At 41.4% G+C, this 23,356-nt stretch overlaps 3 protein-coding genes across 6 annotated transcripts; all 3 read right to left on the bottom strand.

Moving 5' to 3' along the window:
* Window positions 1–435: 435 nt before the first annotated feature.
* Window positions 436–11,293, bottom strand: LOC117404307 (5-aminolevulinate synthase, erythroid-specific, mitochondrial-like). Its single transcript, XM_034007146.3, has 10 exons — window positions 11,220–11,293; window positions 9,147–9,336; window positions 8,559–8,735; window positions 7,779–8,001; window positions 6,035–6,219; window positions 5,133–5,312; window positions 4,364–4,528; window positions 3,417–3,685; window positions 3,155–3,317; window positions 436–2,548 (listed from the first exon to the last, which is right to left on the bottom strand). The coding sequence occupies exons 2-10, from the start codon at window positions 9,316–9,318 to the stop codon at window positions 2,403–2,405; spliced, it is 1,680 nt and encodes a 559-aa protein (XP_033863037.3). The 5' UTR covers window positions 9,319–9,336; window positions 11,220–11,293; the 3' UTR covers window positions 436–2,402.
* Window positions 11,294–12,513: 1,220 nt separating this feature from the next.
* On the bottom strand, window positions 12,514–15,511 carry LOC117404310 (three prime repair exonuclease 2-like). The gene is made up of 2 exons (XM_034007149.3): window positions 15,382–15,511; window positions 12,514–13,729 (listed from the first exon to the last, which is right to left on the bottom strand). Exons 1-2 carry the CDS (start codon window positions 15,435–15,437, stop codon window positions 12,937–12,939), a joined length of 849 nt encoding a protein of 282 aa, XP_033863040.2. The 5' UTR covers window positions 15,438–15,511; the 3' UTR covers window positions 12,514–12,936.
* Window positions 15,512–15,964: 453 nt separating this feature from the next.
* On the bottom strand, window positions 15,965–22,756 carry LOC117404306 (uncharacterized). Of its 4 annotated transcripts, none has more exons than XM_059017403.1 (9): window positions 22,125–22,752; window positions 21,317–21,631; window positions 20,730–20,981; window positions 19,582–19,890; window positions 18,681–18,776; window positions 18,320–18,338; window positions 18,133–18,176; window positions 17,973–18,007; window positions 15,965–17,476 (listed from the first exon to the last, which is right to left on the bottom strand). In XM_059017403.1, the coding sequence occupies exons 1-9, from the start codon at window positions 22,171–22,173 to the stop codon at window positions 17,336–17,338; spliced, it is 1,260 nt and encodes a 419-aa protein (XP_058873386.1). In that variant the 5' UTR covers window positions 22,174–22,752; the 3' UTR covers window positions 15,965–17,335. The 4 variants fall into 4 exon arrangements, 3 of the variants coding, with proteins under 3 accessions (XP_058873386.1, XP_058873387.1, XP_058873388.1); XM_059017404.1 differs by lacking the exon at window positions 22,125–22,752 and adding an exon at window positions 21,841–21,920; XR_009320301.1 differs by having other exon boundaries at window positions 17,420–17,476; window positions 18,681–18,780.
* Window positions 22,757–23,356: the final 600 nt, after the last annotated feature.

The following is a 23,356-nucleotide window of genomic DNA, read 5'->3' as shown; positions in this document are numbered from 1 at the left end:
TTCAACAAAGCAAGAGTCAGCATTAACACAGATCCTTAACTGCTAGTTTAAAAAGATGTGTTGTGAGGAAGGCTCCATCTCCCATGGACCGTAGCTTGGTAATAGGCGGTCGAAGACAACCAGAGTTTGGAGACTGAAGACACTGCAGACAGGAGAGTAGACAGGAAGCAGGTGTCCTGGAGTGGAGCCATGGAGTGACTGGTATGTGAGGAGCCTGATCTTAAAAATCAGCCCTGAATCGTATTGGGAGCCAACGCAGATTCAGAAGCACAGGTGTACTATGTTCCTGAGATGCTGTATGGGTGCCTTTCACAATAAGAATGTTGCTGCGAAGCGCTTCACACGAATAAAAAGACAAATATTAATGAGAACGCAAGAAAAGCAATGAAAAAAAAACACAAAACAGTCCAAAGAATAAAAGGAAAATAATTTTACCAGTGTTTTGTTTATTGAGGCAACACATCAGCAACTGTACATGTAACAGTAAATCTAGCCTGAAGAGACATGACCGATGAATTCAAGGGAGTTTGTCTGGGGCACATAAATCTGTTTTTGGGTGGTAAAATTATAAACTAATGTCCTGTCTTGACATGCAGGGGGTGAAAAAGGGCTACCCCCTGCACATTTTATTTGAACAGGGGGCAATTATTTATTTAGGGACACCAAGATACATCACAGAGGGCTGGGCAATAAGTGTAACTATCCTGTGTGTCAAATTTACTTCATGGTTACGAGAGGTTGATAAGACTAGAGAGTTATGAAAGAACAACGGCAAGCAATATTCAGAATTCAGTGAAACCTCACTAACAAAGACAAGGGCAGCAACACAATGTAGCCTTAATACTAAAAGTGAAACACATGTCAAGGATTTTCACTAGGGTGTTATTTGATTTAGTTTCTCATTTACTGATTCTAATAGTTCATAAATAAATCGTATTTGCAAGTGCGTTGCAGGGATGGGAATAAGACTCCTACTGCATAGCAGTTTCACCCATTCCAGGTTTTATTACAAGCTTGATTCCAGTGTACAGGTTACAGGTTGAAGCGCACACCGCTTTGTAGTTTTCCCATATACTTGATGACAAAACTGACAACAATTGAAAAATGTGACATTTCAAAATCTAACATGAAATACTGTACAATTAGTATGGCTTCAGGTAGACTTTTGCAATATCATTTTGTAGTTTCTTTGATTACATGATGTTAAATAAAACATCTAAATAATTATATATATATATATATATATATATATAAAACCATCTGTAAACCTCACAACTCTCCACTATACTGGACTGTATGGCACCCAGTTGTACCAGTACTTGCATCAGCTTGTACCTACACTGAACTGCTCCATACCTCGCTGTATTCCACTACTGCTCTTAATTATAACTATATAACTATATCTTGTGCTTAATTTTACTCTTATAGGTATCCGTAGTCACATTTTTGTAATTGCTCTTATCTATCTATCGTACTTAACTTTACTCGCATAAGCATTTTATATAGGGGAGTAATGGTTAGGGCTCTGGACTCTTGACCGGAGGGTCGTGGGTTCAATCCCAGGTGGGGTGACACTGCTGCTGTACCCTTGAGCAAGGTACTTTACCTAGATTGCTCCACTAAAAACCCAACTGTATAAATGGGGAATTGTATGTAAAAAATAATGTGATATCTTATAACAATTGTAAGTCGCCCTGGATAAGGGCGTCTGCTAAGAAATAAATAATAATAATAATAATAATAATAATAATAATAATAATAATAATAATAATAATAATTAATAATCCGTGTTTGTAAAGCCTGGCCTGTGATTGGTTAAAACCTCATCATAGGAGCAAAAACAGATTGAACTATTGCCCTGACATCCTTACACCACCGGGCAAGTCTCCCTCTGACATGTGATTGGTTCACAACACTGTCAGTCCCGCCCCTTTTCAAAGGAACGCTTATCATCTCCACTCCTCACAGCAAGAGAAAATGGCTGAACACCGATTCTACGAGTTAACAGAAAATGAATTACAAAACACCCTACAAAAAGAAAGCTGCTCCAAACACTGAAATGGCAAATAAAACGCCACTGTCACAGTTTTCTTTTAACTGGATTATGCAGCAGTCGACAAACCAGACGGAGAAAAAACTATGAACCTCAAAAACATTTTCTGTTACTTATTTACTTATGCTGTATCAGCTATACTTAAACAAAATATATAAAGTCGTATTGATTATCCAGACTTGCCTCACTTATTTTCTTGACTTGATTCATATATTGAATATCTACAGCAGACTATCGGGCTCATAGTAGAACATTAAACACGCCTCAGGTGGATACATGTGACTTCCCCCTGTCGCTAATAACAGTCTTATATTTTAATTTATGTCTAAATCCTAAAATTCTAGGTGATTTACTGGGGGCCCATGTTTCCGAAATACGAGCGCTCCCACTCGCTCATGAGTTCAAAGTGCAAAGGTCGGCTGCAGAAGTTACACGTGGTCTCCGATTGGGGGTTCAGGGGGAGCCCCACCTCCTTCCAGACTTCAACCAGTTTATCTGCAAGAGAAAAAAAAAACAAGAACCAGTCACGAGCACATCGAACCCAGTGTGCAAAACTCGTTCCCAGTATCAAACTGGGGCTGCAGCCGGTTCCACCTGCAATTACACAGCAAGCCAAAAATCACCTGTGTGTAAAAACTCTATTCTCCAATTCATTCACCAACCTCCAACATTTCCCTGAAAGCAGAATATATTCGTAGCCTTCCTGTTTCTATTATTATTATTATTTATTTCTTAGCAGACGCCCTTTTCCAGGGCGACTTACAATTGTTACAAGATATCACATTATTTTTACATACAATTACCCATTTATACAGTTGGGTTTTTTACTGGAGCAATCTAGGTAAAGTACCTTGCTCAAGGGTACAGCAGCAGTGTCCCCCCACCTGGGATTGAACCCACAACCCTCCGGTCAAGAGTCCAGAGCCCTAACCACTACTTGATCTCAGATCTGCTGCTGATGGAAATGAAGACTCTGATTTCGAACCAGTCAACCCAGACGTAGTTCAAGTACATATCGATTAGTCACAGTAAATAAAGCAATGCGACAGAACCTCTAGATAACTCAGTTTCTCTAGCTATAACAAAGCCCCGCCCACTCACCCACAAAGTAGTCCATCATTGGTGGGGTGTGGTGGGGGGTGGGGGCAAGGCGCAGAAGCTCCTCCCCTCGAGGCACGGTGGGGTAGTTGATAGCCTGCACGTAGATGCCATGCTTCTCCAGCAGAAGATCACAGATCCGAGAGTTCTTCTCTGCGTCGCTCACCTGTCCGACAGACAGTTTACAGTAAGTGCAAATACGACTAGAATACGATGGGAGATAAGAAGTAACAATTTATACGGGGGCGCTCGGCTCTGCTCTTACCCGGATAGGGATGATGTGGCTGGGGCAGTTGATGACGGGCAGCCCCTCGTCCAGGAGCAGCTGCCTCATGTGCTTGACGTTTCTCTGGTGGGCCCTCCTCAGGGCCTGTCCCTCTGGGCTCTTCAGCACCCGCACGGACTCCAGGGCCCCGGCGAGGACCATGGGAGGCAGGGAGGTGGTGAAGATGAACCCGGCGGCGAAGGAGCGCACCACGTCCACCAGGGCGGCGGTACTGGCAATGTAACCCCCCACACAACCGAACGCCTTGCCTGAGGGAGACACACACACACGCACGCACGCACGCATGCACGCACGCACGCACACGGTAAGCCTTTGTTTCAACAGGAACGTGATTCAGATCCAGCTTCTTATCTGTTGGCAAATTGGCAGCACCTACAGTGGATATTTTGTGGCCAAAAGTTTTGCATTCATCCCCCTGTAGAATGAACTCCCTCAGCTTCATAGAGTCCAATGAAAGCTGCTGAATAATGTTCCCTTGTTAACATATTGAATCACACACCCTCTACATAGAATGAACTCACTCAGCTTCATAGAGTCCAATGAAAGCTGCTGAATAATGTTCCCTTGTTAACATATTGAATTCCACACCCTCTATATAGAATGAACTCGCTCAGCTTCATAGAGTCCAATGAAAGCTGCTGAATAATGTTCCCTTGTTAACATATTGAATTCCACCCCCTCTATATAGAATGAACTCCCTCAGCTTCATAGAGTCCAATGAAAGCTGCTGAATAATGTTCCCTTGCTAACATATAGAATCACACACCCTCTATATAGAATGAACTCCCTCAGCTTCATAGAGTCCAATGAAAGCTGCTGAATAATGTTCCCTTGCTATAGGGGGATTTCAAAAACCTTTTCCATAGCTGTCGGCACAACTAAAGACATGCGCCCTCCACTGTTTAAGACATGAACTGCAGGCGTACCCAGTGTTCCGGAGATGATGTCAATCTTGTGCATGATGGAGTCTCTCTCCCCCACGCCACCCCCTCGAGCTCCATACAGTCCCACTGCGTGGACCTCGTCCACGAAGGTCAGGGCGCCGTGGCGATGGGACACGTCACACAGCTCCTCCAGAGGGCAGATTGCACCTGAAAAAAATAGGTATTAAATAAATGCATTCATTAATGTGTTGATTTCAAAAATCAGGAAAAGCCGTCCTTCCCTCACCTTTACAACCGAGGACCAATCAATGGCGATTAACTCTCGCAGCACGGCAGTAAAAAATGAACAGGGTTTAGATATTTTATTTAACGTCAAAAGCGGGGTGCAATTCAAAATGTTAACGTAAAGTATAAAACCACCCTTAGGAAGCCTTGTAAATTATGATCTAAGAAGAAACAGAAAAACAGATAGCTAGCCTATATTCAACTCTGCACCAGTACTTGCAATCAACGGTATGGGTATGCAATTTTGGGTTGTAAAATAAAGGGAATGCGGCTTTTGCTCCGTTTCCCCGGACAAACTTAGTCGCTAAAGTTACCGAGAAATCTGTGCAATGAATTACATTCAACCATTTTTTAATTATCACCGCAATGGGACTGAGCAAAAAAAAAAAGCTGACAATAAGCAGCAGTGACTTCACCGGGAGAGAACGGTAGAAAGTCAGATTGCTGCTTTTCTTTCAGCAGTCTGTCGGATTTTTGATTACCCCCCCCCCCCCCCCCACGTTGATTGGATTTTGAATGAACTCACCGTCCATGGAGTGAACCGTTTCGAACGCGACGATCTTGGGAGTCTTGGGGTCTGACTTGCTCAGCAGCTCCTCCAGCTCTCCCGGGTCGTTGTGTCTGAAGATGCGTCTCGGAACGCCGCTGTTACGAATTCCCTGGATCATCGAGGCGTGGTTCCCGGCATCGGAATAAATCTCACAGCCTGGGAGGAAACATCAGGGGGGGGGGGGGGGGGGGGGGTTTAATCAACAGGATCATTTGAGTTCCTGTTGCAGGAGAAAACAGGACTGTGCATCGTTCTAAATATTTTTGGTTAAAGCGTTTTTACAAAAACATACAAAATTGTGAGGATAATCTAAGAGTAAGCTTGGAGTTTGAAAGTCTGCGTGCGTTGTCAATTTGAGAAATCCTGATCGCTTCTGCATATGTGTGTACGTTCAATTACATTGTAAGAAAGATTACTCTTAAAACTTAGTAGTTACTTAAACTTAGTTAAATCTGGAGCAGCGGTGTCGATTTGATTTCTAATCTCAGGTGTGTTATGCATTTATAATGGTTACTGTAATCCTCTAGAGAGCCATCGCAGTTAGCCTGCACACCTGTATTTTAACATCAAACTCTGTTGGCTGCAATATCTGAAGCTTCCCCTTAGTTTTCCCTTTAAGCGTTCCTTGAGGTTTAAGGGTGCTGCAGAAACCAGCTGAACAAATATAATGGTCAATGATTTCTTTGAGAAAAAAAAAGTACCCTTAACCAATTAAACAAAATGATTTTGTTGGCTACAGTCACTTGAGATTTGCATCCAACGCTCTAAACCAGCACCACAGCCACAGCAAAGTATTCTCATAGAAACGTTTGTCATTGAAGTGACTTGATATTATAATAATAATAATAATAATAATAATAATAATCCCCAGGTCGTACCTGGAAGCATCTTGGCCAGAGTGAAGAGGGTGGAGTCGTTTGCCACAAAGCAGGAGGAGAAAACCAGGGCGCTATCCTTGTAGTGAAGGCTGGCTAACTCCTGCTCCAGATCCACATGGAATTTACTGGTGCCAGAAATATTCCTGGTTCCCCCGGCTCCCGCGCCGTACAGATCCAGGGTATCCCTGCAGGGGCAGAAGGCGAGCGTCACGTTTACTGTGCTCTGGCGGCGAAAACACCGTCCTGGTTTAAAACCAGTTGAATCACATGCTTCTCTCTCTCTCTCTCTCTCTCTCTCTCTCTCTCTCTCTCTCTCTCTCTCTCTCTCTCTCGCAATGGTGGAACAAGCAACTATTTCAATGGGGTCATTTTCTGTTTAAAATCAATCCCCAATTATTGTTCCCGTTCCAATTCGAAGGGACTGGATTTGGAAGGTATATTTTAGAGACGTTATAATAATTGTCGTGATCGAACTGCTTTCACTGAAGCCAATTTAACTGACCGACAAACAGTGTCTTCAATAAAGACATACGCTGTAAGAGACGGGGTCAACTGTATTTATTAAAAGGGGAACTGTACTCAAAATAACAAGGATCTCTAAATGCACATGCATACACAACAAACAGGTCTCGCTGCGGCACAACTTTCTTATAAAGTTAAAAGTTTGGGCAGTATTTCAATTGCAGTAACTGCAATTGCATGCCGCCCCCATACTGGATCCTGACAGCCCCCCCAGTGAACGCCGGGAGGGTGAATGATGTCGGAATGCAAAGTGTTCGGGTTCAAAAATAAGAAAAGGAAAAACAAAACAAAAAAAAGTATTTATGTGTGCCTAAGCCTTTAAACCAACAAAAGTCGACGGAAGAGAGATGCAATACATTCTATTTTAATTTTTTTTTTTTTTTTTTTTTTAAACTTCGTGATTAACCCTGTAATGCCTGGATTTTTTTTTAAATGAGAAAAGCTACTTTATTTACGGAAATAGATTCCGTTTCTTGTACAGAATTATTTGTTTATTTATTTATTTAATTTCCTGTCTGGAAATTAATTCCAGCATGTGAGTCTGGATTGAAAATATTTACATTATATATATATATATATATATATATATATATATATATATATATATATATATATATATATATATAGTCCTAGTGACTATATATATATTATTCCTATCCGGTCCAATGTCGGACCCTGCCCGACATCATCGAAAAGACGCAAAAAACGGGTTTCTAGTCGTTTTTTCTCCGGAAAAAGCCGAGAAAAAACATTCAATGGCCGAGTGGTAGCGACAGGAGCCGAGACAAGCCGAAAAAAAATGGCGTATCTCATGAATAGTCATACTTGCCCTTATATATATATATATATATATATATATATATATATATATATATACAGGAAGTCAGTGACACGTTTTGCAGACAAGACAAGCCTGGTCCCCCAAATAGGAGGCTGTGTGGTCCAGTGGTTAAAGAAGAGGGCTTGTAACCAGGAGGTCCCCGGTTCAAATCCCATCTCAGCCACTGACTCACTGTGTGACCCTGAGCAAGTCACTTCACCTCCTTGTGCTCCGTCTTTCGGGTGAGACGTAGTTGTAAGTGACTCTGCAGCTGATGCATAGTTCACACACCCTAGTCTCTGTAAGTCGCCTTGGATAAAGGCGTCTGCTAAATAAACAAATAATAATAATAATAATAATAATAATAATAATAATACAGTATGCAGGTGGACAGACACCTACTGAATGGCATGCAGGACCCGGGGGTGGCGGCTCATGCCCAGGTAGTCGTTGCTGCACCACACCGACACGGGCTTGGCTTGGCCGGAAGGCTGGGAGTGATCTTCGGCGAAGGGGAAGGTGTCCGCGCATCGGTTCACCGTCTTGAACACGCGGTAGGTGTGGTCCCGTTTCTTCTCGGCGATCTTCGAGTCAAAGAACGTGTCGTAATCGAAGCTGGGCTGGTCTGCAAGAAGAAAAACCGGGATGATCAAAAGAGCAGAACGGTTTTTTTTTTTTTTAAAGCAACCCCTTTTAATATAACTTCAATGGGACCGCGCAGCAATGGAGAGAGGAAGCTGAACTGACGTCCTCAAGAGAGAATTATTCCATTTTAATTAGTACCGAACTCAGGGGTCCCCAAACCTGTCCCGGAGAGCCCCAATCCTGCAGGTTTTCTCGGCGTCATTATTATTATTATTATTATTATTATTTATTTCTTAGCAGACGCCCTTATCCAGGGCGACTTACAATTGTTACAAGATACCACATTATTATTACATACAATTCCCCATTTATACAGTTGGGTTTTTACTGGAGCAATCTAGGTAAAGTACCTTGCTCAAGGGTACAGCAGCAGTGTCCCCCACCTGGGATTGAACCCACGACCCTCCGGTCAAGAGTCCAGAGCCCTACCCGCTACTCCACACTGCTGCACTCTTTACCTCGTCAAGGGAGATGTGGAACACCTGTTCATCCTGAAACACGTGATAGAGACTCGCTTGGAAGATCTAGCAGCAGTACCTGTGCTCATGTTGTCTTGGATGCGGTGAGTGACGGGAGCTGGCGAGGGACTCGCACCCCCTTGTGGCCGGCTCCGCTGCACATCCTCCTGGACCTCAGCTCTGGCCTGGACCGCGCCGATCTCCTTCTTGACAAAGGGACAGTTGGAGGAGATGGTCTCTGCGGCAGTCTGCGCTCCTGTAGGGCGAAACCAAGATTTAGAACCAGCTGCAGCAGCAGCGGAGCCTTCTCTTATATGAGCATTTTACACACGTGCCGCCTTTGACAGTGAGTGTTATGCTTTGTTTAAGGGGTTTTAATGACAGCTGATATCTATCTGATATAGAGTGGTGCTGAGGAACTGGTATGAGAAGAACAAGCATATTTTTCCAGCTAGCCGATGGGAGCCCTACGACCCAGAGAAGAAGTGGGATAAATACACGTCAGCAGTGTGGACACGTGACTTCTGTAGTTTATTTAATTTTATTTTATTTGCTGTGCACTTGAAATCAAACCACTGGAACTATAAATCTTGGAAAACCGTCAAAACAGGCAAATTAGTGAAACTTCCAAAAAGCATCGATGTAAAAGCTTCAGATGTGTTCTTACGGGCCGGGGTTGTCTCTGGTGCCCTCTGGTGGTTGGTGGCGGTAGTGACCAGGCCGTGGGACAGCATCACTGGACAGCGGTCAGCGAGGCTGAAGAGAGAGCGTCCAGCTCTCTTCAGGAAGGGCTGGGACGCGCTGGTCAGGAACGGACAGCGATGAAAGAATGACGCCATGGCTCGAGCCGTTTTTCACTGCCAAGAGAGGAGCGAGGAACACAGACAGTGCAGAGAAGCGCTTTAGAATGGGGGGCACAATTCAAACGAGGAGGCTGTACAAGGCGTTGTGGAGATACTGCATTTCATCCAGAACTATAAAACACTCAGCAACTTAGATGTACTAGAAGAAACTTAGTAAATTCAATTCCAAACATGCCAGTTTAATTTCAGCAGCAGTACCACTAAACAGCTTTACATATAGTTATATTGTGATCAATTGTGTTATATATCTATATCTATCTATCTATCTATCTATCTATCTATCTATCTATCTATCTATCTATCTATCTATCGTTTTTGGTTTTCATAAATAAAATCATGACAAAAATGTAATAACCGTGATTACATATCTATATTGTGCACAAACATGCATTGAAAACACACACACACACACACACACACACACAAACACACACACACACAAACACACACACACACACACACAAACACACACAAACACACACACAAACACACACAAACACACACACACAAACACACACACACACACAAACACACACACACACAAACACACACACAAACACACACAAACACACACACAAACACACACACACAAACACACACACACACACACACACACACATACAGCTAGTTTTATCAATTACTGTAACACAGAAATTATGGTTAAACAGCCTCAAATCACACGTTGTTTGTATTAAATACGTGATGGATTTTAATAATGACCTATTATCAATGTGTGTCTGTTTTTTAATATATAGACAACAGCAGTGGAAATTCGGATACACTGCGTTTGAATTTCACTTATATAAAAAAAAAGCCAAACCCGCTAAACAGAGGACATTATCCACCAATAACCTGCCAGAATAACAACCATTGAAACACACAAGAAGTGTTGAGACTGAAGGATGGAACTTGAAATACGGTACTAGATATGGCATGTTAGCGCTAATCAATCCAAGGCGTTTCATAAAGCACATTATACTGTACATACATATACAGAGCGGGGTTCACTGTATTTTATAAGTTAACACACACATAGCGGCGTTATTGATTGTGCATGGGAAAGTACAGTCTGGTGGTATACTGTACATCGTAGAAGATGCTTTCAATCTGGGTGACCTAGACTGCGTTTAAAAGATGAAAGTGGTCTGGGTGCGTCCCGATACATTCTGCAAGAGCTGTGAGCCGCAGGTAAACACGGCGCTTATCGGACGCAGACAGACGCACCGGCCGCTGTCCACTCCGCGTGGTACTGAAGCGTGGAAACGGTAGATAAGGGCAGTTTAGGCGGAGCGATGGTTATCTAAGAGTTTTTACTGGTTTTAGAGAAAACAGTGTCGATATTAGGCGTCACTATATGTAATATGCTGCTAAATGTAATATAATTATTGCGCCATACAAATTATAATTATTTTTTGAATACAGAATCTTGACGCTGTATCATTTCTTGGTGTGTATTTATTTTCGACGCTTTTTGCTTTGTGTATTGTTAAAGACGGTCTTCAGGTGGGTTTAAGACAAACCTTGAACACGGTGACTTTTAACACCAGCACTTTTTGGAAGATTAATTGGATTTTTCCTTTTTTTTAAAAAAACAAACCAAACAAACAAAAAAAAAAACAATTTAACCGAGAATTGTCGTTTGCCAATGGGAAAGACAATGGTCTCAGTGAGATTTCGAACAAGAGTTTTCTGTTATACTTATTATCAATGCAAAATAACATCTATATATATATATATATATATATATATATATATATATATATATATATATATATATATATATATATATATATATACATGAAGTAAATCGGCAAACATAAGCTACAATGCTTCAGCCATAACCCCAAACACAATAGAATAATTATTTAAAGACTTACCTGTTGACCTGCACTGAGGACGAACGTGAAAAAAAAATATCAGCAACATTCTCTGGAAGTTCTTCAGGGATATAGCTGCGGCTGTCACGTGGGTCATATCTCCACGCCCCCCCATTGGTCCAAAGTTTGTATCCAGTGGAATTTTAGAAAGTTCTCAGAACTGTTCTCATTCCAGAAAGAACTCGATATTTAAAGCGATGCGCAGTGCATAATATAAATATAAATACTAATAAATACGAGTAAAAGACAATTATTATTATTTTACGTTTATCATAATTGTGGAAATGAATTAAATAAGGTATATTTACATTTTCAAGTGCCACAGACGACTAGGTAGACCACAGCTAATCAAAACATTGGGGTTTTAGAAACCAATTCTAAACGTATTCTATTTTATAATAATAATAATAATGACAATAATAAAGAAAATCAGTTCTGAGCAGAATATTTGTAAGCATGTATGAACGCCCAATGCGAGCACCTTGGTTAGTCTGGTATGCAATGCTTGTAAAATGCATGGATTATATTTAGCTTCAGATGCCATTCATGCATGCATTCCGAGTGGTTCTCATTAGTTTCTCAAATACTCTACTTTTTTTATCATTTATGTGACACGTCTGTGTGTTAAGATGCTTTGACTCAGTTCAGGAGTTGCTAGTCAGTTTGAATCTATTCAGTCTTGAACAAAGAAGACTACGTGGCGATCTGATTCAAACATTCAAAATCCTAAAAGGTATAGACAATGTCAACCCGGGGGACTTCTTTGACTTGAAAAAAGAAAAAAGGACCAGGGGTCATAAATGGAGATTAGCTAAAGGGGCATTCAGATCAGAAAATAGGAGGCACTTTTTTACACAGAGAATTGTGAGGGTCTGGAACCAACTCCCCAGTAATGTTGTTGAATCTGACACCCTGGGATCCTTCAAGAAGCTGCTTGATGAGATTCTGGGATCAATAAGCTACTAACAACCAAACGAGCAAGATGGGCTGAATGGCCTCCTCTCGTTTGTAAACTTTCTTATGTTCTTAACTGCGTACCAAAGACATCTGCAACACAGGCTAGATCAACCTAGAAATCCATTTAGCAATCTGCCATTTTTCAATCAAGTTTTGCTGGTAATACACCAGCTGTGCACTAGATGGTGCTGCTGCGTACTAATATGTATGCTCTACTCTATATATATTTTTTATTGTAATCTGAAAAAAAAAAGTTGAGAAATTGAGTTTCAAATGTGTAAATAATACCTTTTTTTATATAAATTGTGTTCTTGTTTATTAAAAAAATAAATAAACGTTTGTTTTCATATTTTTATTTCATCGATTTAAAACATGATTTACTGTAACTGATCCCCAAAAGTTTATTTTGAAATACATAAAAAACTTGCTTTTCAAGCTGTTAAAATACACTAAAATTGAATAAAAATTGCACACAAGGTTAGATTTCAATACCATTGGACACAGCAAAGCATGTGTTTATCTGACATGTATAACAGCATGTTAAAAGCCTGTATATTCATCCACTATTACAAAAATAAGTAAAAAAAAAAAAAGTCATAATTATTTGTTCTGTAACATTTTAGCTCAATATGACCATTACATTGCATCAACAGTGATAGTACAAATAAAAACAAGGACTTTGGTTAACATTTCATTATAAAATTCCTGGATAACTGTGCATGCCTGATAAGCGGCTGCCTGCCTGTGTGTTTCTATAGAGCTAGCACAACCCTAAAGCCTGGCTCGATCTTGCCACCTTCATCTGTCTTTTGGGTGTACCTCCATTCTGAGTTTCTTGGGGCATCCTCAGTGGTTTTCGGGGGCTGGGGTTGTACATAGGGGGGGTAATTTCCCAGGGGCAGGCGTTGAGATCAGCCCAGACGAGCAGATCCCTGGCCTGGCTGAGAAACACAGCGATGAGGGTGCTCACGTCTGCTTCAGCGCAGTGAGACACAGGGGGGCAGCTCCGATAGAAACGCCTGTACAGCGTGGCTAAGCTGTAGCCCCTGTGGTTCTTTGGGGATTGGGGGTCCCAGAGGATCTCTTGGAGGGCTCTGTAGGAATCTGCGCAGAACACACCGGGAGGGAGATCCGAATCCTGACGCAGGAGCTCCGTCCGCAGGAGAGGAAAGTCGTAGCGGAACCCGTTGTGGGCCACCAGGCACACCGGAGGAGCCTGTCTCTGCAGGAAGCCGTTGATGAGGGACACTGCCACCTCGTCGAAGCCGGGCTTGCAGTTTTCGGTCAGGTTCTCGTTGCTCAAGCCGCTAAGCTCCAGCGCGCGTTGACAGACCAGTTTGTGTGGGTCGGCGCAGAGGCAGAGCTTGTCCATGACTCGGGGGAGCTGCGGCCTCGCTCTGCCCCCCCCGGGGGGGTTCTCCAGGGAGAAGCGATGGACGGCAGCCAGGCACAGTTCTGTCACTCGCGGACGGTCGTCTCTGAGCCCTGTTGCTTCCAAGTCCAGGAAGACAAAGGTTTGGAAGGGTGCTGACATCTGGTGGCAGTTGGGGGAACTGCAATAAAAAAAAAGGAATTCGAAACTATAGATCTAATATTAAGGACATTTAAAACAAAATAAATTAAACAATAATTGGTAATGTCGATCATATCTAGATAACCATGGTTTTTAATATATATATATATATATATATATATTTTACAAAAATATCTTCAGCACAACATTAACATTATAAGTGTACCAGTGATATCCTAAATATAATTAATTTGTTCAGTTAATTCCATTATACATTTATTTTTAGGTATTATGTATTTAATACTGGGAACTTCAACTATATTGCACATAACTTTGCATCGTGAAACCTTTGTTAAGTGTTTGAACACTGTTTGGTAGGGCTGTATTCAGCATGGTCTTTGATTGGATGCTTCTCTAAGGTGAAGTCTGGTTTCCTGTGGATTTCACAGGGGTGGAATCTGCCTTTGAAAGCTGAGGTGTTAGTTGTGATTAGATTAGGTGTCTTTGAAAACAAATGCCATGGTTGCTCACACTAGCATTACAATTCAACACTATCTGCCCAGCGTTTGTTTTCCAGACTGGTTTATTTTTTCTCTTTGTCGTCTTACAGGTAATATCAAATTTTGCTCAGATACGTTTGCATTGTAATTCTGCAGTATCCCCGTGGTTATACTCTGCATTAACTAATTTACCCTGGTACACCACACCTCTCTGTGCTTTACAATGCTTCCCTATGCTTTACCACACCTCTCTGTGCTTTACAATGCTTCCCTATGCTTTACCAGACCTCTCTGTGCTTTACAATGCTTCCCTATGCTTTACCAGACCTCTCTGTGCTTTACAATGCTTCCCTATGCTTTACCAGACCTCTCTGTGCTTTACAATGCTTCCCTATGCTTTACCAGACCTCTCTGTGCTTTACAATGCTTCCCTATGCTTTACCACACCTCTCTGTGCTTTACAATGCTTCCCTGTGCTTTACCAGACCTCTCTGTACTTTACAATGCTTCCCTATGCTTTACCAGACCTCTCTGTGCTTTACAATGCTTCCCTATGCTTTACCAGACCTCTCTGTGCTTTACAATGCTTCCCTATGCTTTACCACACCTCTCTGTGCTTTACAATGCTTCCCTATGCTTTACCAGACCTCTCTGTGCTTTACAATGCTTCCCTATGCTTTACCAGACCTCTCTGTGCTTTACAATGCTTCCCTATGCTTTACCAGACCTCTCTGTGCTTTACAATGCTTCCCTATGCTTTACCACACCTCTCTGTGCTTTACAATGCTTCCCTATGCTTTACCAGACCTCTCTGTGCTTTACAATGCTTCCCTATGCTTTACCACACCTCTCTGTGCTTTCCAATGCTAAGTGTAAACGTCAAGTTGTACACAATGATAAAGCATGATGTAACTAAATGTACGACGTATTGTAAAATAACAATAAAAAACGGATTAATGCGAAAAGCGTTTTCTTTATGAGAGTTGATTATGACATCACTGCTTCAACTATAGGCAACGTACTGTCTCGTGAGTTTCACGCTAAGTTTAGACAACGCTTTATAAGTAAAATCTTGAGTTAACCAGAATTGCAAACTAATCTGCTAAGAAATAAATAATAATCAAAAACGGTCAATGCATGTTTATTCGGGATAGTTTTTTTTCCCTGTAAATTGATGCAAAGCAGCGCTTACCTGGATTCTAGAACTCTCACAGCAGCCAGGGATTCTAAATTCGACTCGCAACGCATTCGATCTTACTGCCTGAATACAATGGAAACAGCAACAAGCTCGGGCATGTCCCTGTGGAGCTCCACCCGTTACTGTGACGTCATAAGGCTACACCTCAGGGATTGTGGGAAGTGTAGTTTTTGCATTGTTATAGGCAGGTCGGTGAATTAGTTATTTTTGTGTGTATGTGAATACAATATGTATTTTTTTTTTGTGAAATGCATATAATATGTAAAATACCTCGGATGTCTTCAGGACTGGTGAATCAGAAATCTGCACACGGTTTAAATTTTATGTAAGATACATATTTACACAAAGACGGCCACCATCTTTCGAAGCGACTTGTTCATTTGGGCGACTTGTTGGTTTGATTCGCAGATGTCTTCATTTCATTTAGGAATAACGCATTTTAAAGTGTGATTGACTGTAGCATGATAGTTACATGTGCAACACCCGCTCGCTCAGAAGGGATACAGACGATAAGCATAGAACAATGTTATTGATAAATACGGGGCACAGCGTCACCAAGAAGCACACAGACAACAAATCCATATGAAACCAATGAGAATGTTTTTATTTGACAGCACATTATCCAATATCTAAGCGATCCACTACAGATTTTACATTAATAACTAAGATTGATCAAAATAGTCATTTGAAATCACCAATGTGCAAACTGCAATATTGTACTCTAGAAAGTGTTTAGTGCGTCCTAGCAAGGGTACGGTTCCTTAAACAGGCGTACAGCGAGGATAATAATACAAACACTGACCACTGTAAAAACACAAAACATAGGACATGTCTGTCTGTGCAGGGGAGGGAACATCGGAGAGAGAAACATCTGTATCTCTTACTTTACTATTAGCTACTGACTAGCTGCTAAAACGCGTAATTCACTCAAGCTCATTGTAAACCGGCACACTGGACGCAGGCAGGAAAGAAAGAATGAAAGAATGAAAGGAAGAAAGAAAGAAAGAAAGAAAGAAAGAAAGAAAGAAAGAAAGAAAGAAAGAAAGAGAGGACAGTTTGCAATAATTCAATTAGTCCTACTCAATAAGGCATTACAAGTGAACTGAATTGAGAAGCCACTGAAAGTGATACATTGCAAAGTATGTCAATAATATGTAAGATGTGCATTAATCAAACCAAAGTGTAAAATTATATTAAAAAAACAAAACAAAACAAAACATATAAATGACAAATAAATACTTTAAAGATAAACAGGGGTATTATAGACCCTGTTTCACCTGTAAATGGTGTGTGAATTACCCTTATAAAATACTGCCACGGTAAATGTAGTCGTTTTTCCTCATGCGTTGTTTCCTATGGTTATACTATGTATTGACCCCGGTGTATAGTGTTTGTTTCATTTCAAATAAGCTTTACCACACCGCTCTGGGATTTAGAATACTGTAGCTATGGTTTTAGTGTGGTATGCCCGGGTTTGGTGCGTACAAGCAAGTGGTATTGTCTGCATTTTTCGTACAGCGATGCTCCGCGGTGCAATCCAGCTCTGAAACTTCATAGATGATTTCCACACAGAGCTTCAAAGAGCAACTCTCCGGACTGCTGTGCATCCGCAGGACAGGTGGTAACACACGACTGAATACGTTTTATACAAAGGAACTTGATTTGATTTGATTTGAAACACACTAACTCCACTTAAACTAATTTGAGTTGTGTTTTCACTTTGTAGAAAACAGCCCCCCGTTTTAAGGCGATTACGGGACTGGGGACTTTTTTCATACAGCTCCTCAGGGAGTGTTTTCTGCCTGAAACTTAGACTGACATTCTTATTAATTGTGTTTCATAATTCCATGTTTCCAGTTTAAACACTTGAAGATGACAAGTGGACCCCTGCAGTCCTCGCTTAATAAACCAGACCCCCAACCCGAATTTCAAACGCTGTGTAAACTCCCTAGTGGCCCCCTATGACGTCAGAATAAACACAGTCCTCTCTTTCCTGATTCACAGTCGCACGGTTCTGCCGCAGAAAGTCCGAGTTCAGACTGGCGTAAGAGACGTCATCTTCATTCCTCTGTTGAGACACCTCTGTATCCTATGTGGGGAAAAATAAAAAACATGAAATATTAGCATCTCTAACCACACTGAGGGAATTTTTTTTTTTATTTAACTTTTTTTTTTGTTTTTTTTGGAAGAATAGTATTAGTCACATAACTTAGTCGGAATATCATAACAAATTAGGTTTCAGATATCTGTAAATATCATCACAGACAGGTGAAATCCACCACTAGGGGCAGCAGTGTGGAGCAGTGGTTAGGGCTCTGGACTCTTGACCGGAGGGTCGTGGGTTCAATCCCAGGTGGGGGGACACTGCTGCTGTACCCTTGAGCAAGGTACTTTACCTAGATTGCTCCAGTAAAAAAACCCAACTGTATATAATTGTATGTAAAAATAATGTGATATCTTGTAACAATTGTAAGTCACCCTGGATAAGGGTGAGACTCACACTTGCAAAACCACATTTTAAACAAGATGATAGTAATATTAAAAGTAATTTTGCAAACAGTGTTTTGAAAATGTAGTTCACTTACTGGTACTTTTACAGCAGGCATTGGTTCCAGCTCATCTGAGAGACAGAGAACAACAAAACTATCAGTGAAGTTTTCTGTATAACCTATGTATGCAGTATAAGCAGATAGATGAGTCAAGGAGCCTTGCTTCAGTTTAGGACACAGGGAAAGGGATACTTACAGATGTGGTCAGGCTGATTTTGTGGACAAAGGTCAAGGCTACTCCTATGGGAAAAATGCATGTTCATACATCAAATTAATGCTGTAATAGAAAAGGGGCTATCTTACAGGCTTTGTTAGACACAGGCTAAAGTTAGTTTGAATTTATCGTAAAAACGAAACAGCACCTCCCAAACATATATCCTTACCTGTTTGGCTCCTTTCTTCCTAATGGAACAAAACAAAAAAAATTACTGTTGGGGAAGCATATTAGTGTTGCGCAGTACACTGAAATCAAGAAGCATTGGGTATTAAAATGCGCGTCACGCTGATGTGCTCCCTCCACCCCCCCCCCCCCTTCTGCCCGAAGGAGTCTTTTCAGAATTATCTTTTCTTTGCTGGAATAGTTTATAAACAGCTAAGAAATGAAACATTGGCAGAATGCAGACAGTATAAAGTCATGCACTTCCCAGGTTATGGTTTTCTAAAAGTTTGCCACAGTAATTTCACTCTAATCTTTTACAATGTGAAGGTTTTCTAAAGGTAGTGTGGGCGAATGTTCTTGCTTACCTTGTATGATCTTCCAGACACACAGAGCTGCTACACACACTAAAATGATCAGCCCTACTGCTGAGCCAGTCCCAATAGCAACCCATGTACAGGAACCTGGCTTAGAAAGAGAGTCCAGTTAAAAGGCATAATCACAGTTAACCCTTGAATAGATTCCCTGCAGTGTCACAGGGTGCTCAGATATATTGTGAGAAGTGTTGAATTTAAATCAAGGGAAGTAATGTTAAAACTTTACAATGCATTAGTAAGACCTCACCTAGAATATTGTGTTCAGTTCTGGTCGCCTCGCTACAAAAAGGATATTGCTGCTCTAGAAAGAGTGCAAAGAAGAGCGACCAGAATTATCCCGGGTTTAAAAGGCATGTCGTATGCAGACGGGCTAAAAGAACTGAATCTATTCAGTCTTGAACAAAGAAGACTATGCAGCGATCCGATTCAAACATTCAAAATCCTAAAAGGTATTGACAATGTCGACCCAGGGGACTTTTTCGAACTGAAAAAAGAAACAAGGACCAGGGGTCACAAATTGAGATTAGATAAAGGGGCATTCAGAACAGAAAATAGGAGGCACTTTTTTACAAAGAGAATTGTGAGGGTCTGGAACCAACTCCCCAGTAATGTCGTTGAAGCTGACACCCTGGGATCCTTCAAGAAGCTGCTTGATGAGATTCTGGGATCAATAAGCTACTAATGCAACAGCCTATAAATGACCTCTTGTTAGCACTAGGATTCTTATCACTGCCCTCTTTATAGCGATGCTAGTCAAGGACATAAACCCATCTATTTTAGCACTAGCAACAGCTTTATCACTGCTGTTTCTGAAAGGAGCGCTTGTCTAGGCTAACCAGTGCTCAAATGTATCACCTCGCATGAACAACACAAGCAGCACAGTGTGACTTACTTGTGACGACTGGTAAATGTTCTGTGATAGTCACAGGAGCCGAGTGTTCTGTCAGCACCCATCCGGTCTGTGACTGTGTGTAATAGCGGCACGAGTACTCCCCCTGCTGTCCGTGTGTTGTGTTGCGGGTGAGGTTGAAGGTGAAGCTGTTGAGTCCTCCAGGTACGCTCTGCTCCTGCACAGCCTCGCGGTCCCGGTAGAGAATAAACCAGCCAGGGCTCTGATATGAGCTGCTGAGGCTGCAGTGCATTGTCACATCCGCTCCTCTCACAGATACAGAGCTGCTCACAGACAGAGCGGGAGGAGGAGCTAGGAGAGGAACACAACACAGACGATTACTGTTCCAGCATTACTTGCGTGAAACACAGAAACAGCACTGGCACCCCGATTATCATTAATCTCATCATTCATCTTAAATGGTATAGAACCCCAAGACATCGCCTGAAATTTAGTTGAGTTGGACGACAAATGCAAGCCGATTAAAAATCAAGTTCACAATATAATTTATTTATTTTCCACGCAGATATATGAATGGTATGCATAGGTTAGTTACTAATACATAACTCTATAAAAATATAATATTACTTTTAGATTTTAAACCCTATAAAGCAGGGGTCTCCAATCCTGGTCCCGGAGTTTCGGTGTCCCGTCTGGTTTTTGTTCCAACTGTACCTTAAATTACTTAATTGGATCAATTAAGTGCTTATTAGAAGCTTAATTGGTCAAATTAATTAATTCAGTGTACAGTAAGAACAAAAACCAGAAGGGACACCGACCCTCCAGGACCATTATTTGCTGGTGTCGATCATGCTGATTTTACCATTCAGAGTGAAAGACGTGCAGAAACAGCTGCTTGGGGTTTGTGTGGATCGCTGTTCTCCGCAGTTCAGAGAGAAGCAGCAATCATTGCAAAACCAGAGCAGCTGTTTCTTCACTCGTTTCAGCCCCCACCTCATTGTCAGCACCTGATTTCTGTAGAGAGCTCGCTCCAAATAACTGAACAGTCGGTTCGTGCAGCACTAACAGGAAGTAGAGTTAATTTAAGTTTGCGTCAAGCAAAAATTGTTGTCAACTCAACGAGGGAAAAACCACAGAACTAAAAACAAACGATAAAGCTGTAAAATGATCTCTGCCGCCTTCAGAGCTACCTGTGATCCTGATTGAGATAGGAGAGCTGTTGCTGGAAAACTCCTTCTCTCTGACAATCCTGCACGTGTAATTTCCGTTGCTATCCGAGGCGTTCCTGTTCCCGATATAAAACGTGCCATTGCCGTTCTCGTCCAGCGGCTTGCTGTTCTTTACCAGGAGGTAAGTGACGTTGCTCAGGGTTTCTGTCGTCAGGCAGTTCAGCTTCACGACACCTCGGACACTCACAACAATCTGCGGTTTCTTAAAAGAAGCTGAGAAAAAGAGGGAATGCTGTTTTCTGGGTGGCACTGTGTTCGCGACATTCTTCCACAGTTATCTTTTAAACACTGCTGTAGCACAGTCATCACAAAACCACTTTGAGGTCCATTTCTTACCTCATCAGCACTGGCAACATTATCACTGTGTCATTATTATGTTCCCTCCCCCTCGTTTCTAGGAGTGCTAATCAAGGTTTCAAATCCATTTTCTGATCTCCAATTGACTCCCAAGACTATAGCACAGCAATTTATAGTGCTGAGGTAGAACAGAAATTAAACACGTCTGGAACAATCCACAGGAGAATGACAAAGGGGTCAACGTTTCCTACCTGCACACAGGACCCCGGCATCTTCTGTATGTTTACAGTTATGTATTCCCCATTCTTGCAATGCACAGTTAAGCAGTGATGGCTCACTTCCACTACAAGCTACCTCATCCAGCCAGATTGTTCCATTCCCCTCTCCAAAGTGTGCTTCTAAAGGAGCAGACACTGCATTGCCACAACTCAGCTCTCTGCACACAACCTGGGCATCGCTCACATCCCAGTGGTCATCACACACTGTCCCCCACTGGCCATCGTGATAAACCTCGACTCTCCCAGAGCAGCTGCTGCCCCCATCGGCCAGCCTGACGCTTGAGTTGTCTGGGATGAAACACAAAGAAAAAGCTTACTTTATTTACCGGGCTTACTAACTATCCAGGCGCTAAAATACCCCATTTCCACCCTGAATTCCTGAAGTTTGAGAAATGAGAAATCGCTCTTTGGTGTTCTATAGATTATCAGATTGTTCTAGCGGGGTTCTGAAAAATCTACCGTCCCCATGTGTTGCTACAACTGAATAAATAACGTACCTGTCATTTTTCTTTTCATTGTTAGCATCCTGACAGCTTTTTAACCTTATAACTTTAAAGTCTGTTTCAAAGCTCGTTTCAAAATGGCCGCTCTGGTGCCCTGGGGTTTGAGACCTGTCCTGACCCTGCTACTGACTCTAAGCCCTGGTAAATAATGACAAAACAGGATATATACGAAGGTAAGAAATGTAGTTTTCTGAAAGTTTAGAAATTGTACTTCATAAAACAAATGGATATTATATATATATATTTATTTATTTATATATATTAAATGAAATACTTACGAACAACAGGCAAAAAGAGAACCATCCCAAAAACAAAAGAGGTGATCATTTTTTTTTTTTAAATATAGTTCCTTCAATCTGAAGTTCAAAACGAGCTGGTTTCCAATGTGTCAAATCAAACCAAAACTATCTTCTCATAAAACCATTCTTGTTTTCAGTAGTTTATCAGCACCTGCGATGTACAGCAGGCTAAATAAACAATCAAACACTGGCATCAAAGCTCAATGTTTAACTGTCTGCAAGAGAGAAGGGGATCTAACCTACTGTCAAATGGGGAAGTTGACATTTCCCATTCTTTTGTCATACAGCTAGCTGGATTACGCCACGCACTGTTACTGGCATGGTGTTTAGAAAGAGGAGAGTTCGGTATTGCAGACAGTATTTTTTAAACAGATACAAAGCACAAACAGAATTCAATACAGAATATGCACACTACAAATCGTCCCAGAAAAGAGAAAAGACGCCATCTGCTGCACATTGGTAGAACTGCATGGTTCAGAAAGGACGAGAGAGTTCCATTCGAGGTGAAGGATTTCGTTAACGGTGCACTGCATCGGATTTCAAAACGCACGTTTGCAATATAATTGGTTAACCCGGTAACAACATTATTATTTTTTTTCCAGGTTTTTATTTCATCGATTTAAAACATGATTTACTGTAACTGATCCCCAGGAGTATATTTTAAAATACATAAAAAAAACTTGCTTTTCAAGCTGTTAAAATACGCCAAAACTGAATAAAAATTGCACACAAGGTTTGATTTAAACACCATTGGACACAGCAAAGCATGTGTTTATCTGACATGTATAACAGCATGTTAAAAGCCTGTATATTCCCCCAGCATTACAAAATCAGTACAAAAATCACAATTGCTAGTACTCAAACACTTTTGTTCTATATGACCATTACACTGCATCAACAGCAGGGCTTGAAATAAGGGCGCCAATGTGGCAATTGCCATCCGTGCCCTTGTCAATTGCCCTAATGCCCCTCAAAATGTATGTCTGTGTGCCCTTTCAGCTACAGCAACTACGCCCTGATGTGTATAAAACTAGCTAAAAATGTATTTAAATTGTTAAAAAAAAAGTTTCCCGACCTGAGCAAACCACTCCAGCATCCTCTCCATTATTATTATTTATTTTTTAGCAGACGCCCTTATCCATGTAACAATTGTTACAAGATATCACATTATTTTTATATACAATTACCCATTTATACAGCTGGGTTTTTAC

Source organism: Acipenser ruthenus, chromosome 56 (assembly GCF_902713425.1).
Source record: "Acipenser ruthenus chromosome 56, fAciRut3.2 maternal haplotype, whole genome shotgun sequence".
NCBI classification, from domain to species: Eukaryota; Metazoa; Chordata; class Actinopteri; order Acipenseriformes; family Acipenseridae; genus Acipenser; species Acipenser ruthenus.
This window is presented reverse-complemented; position numbering and strand designations above follow the sequence as displayed.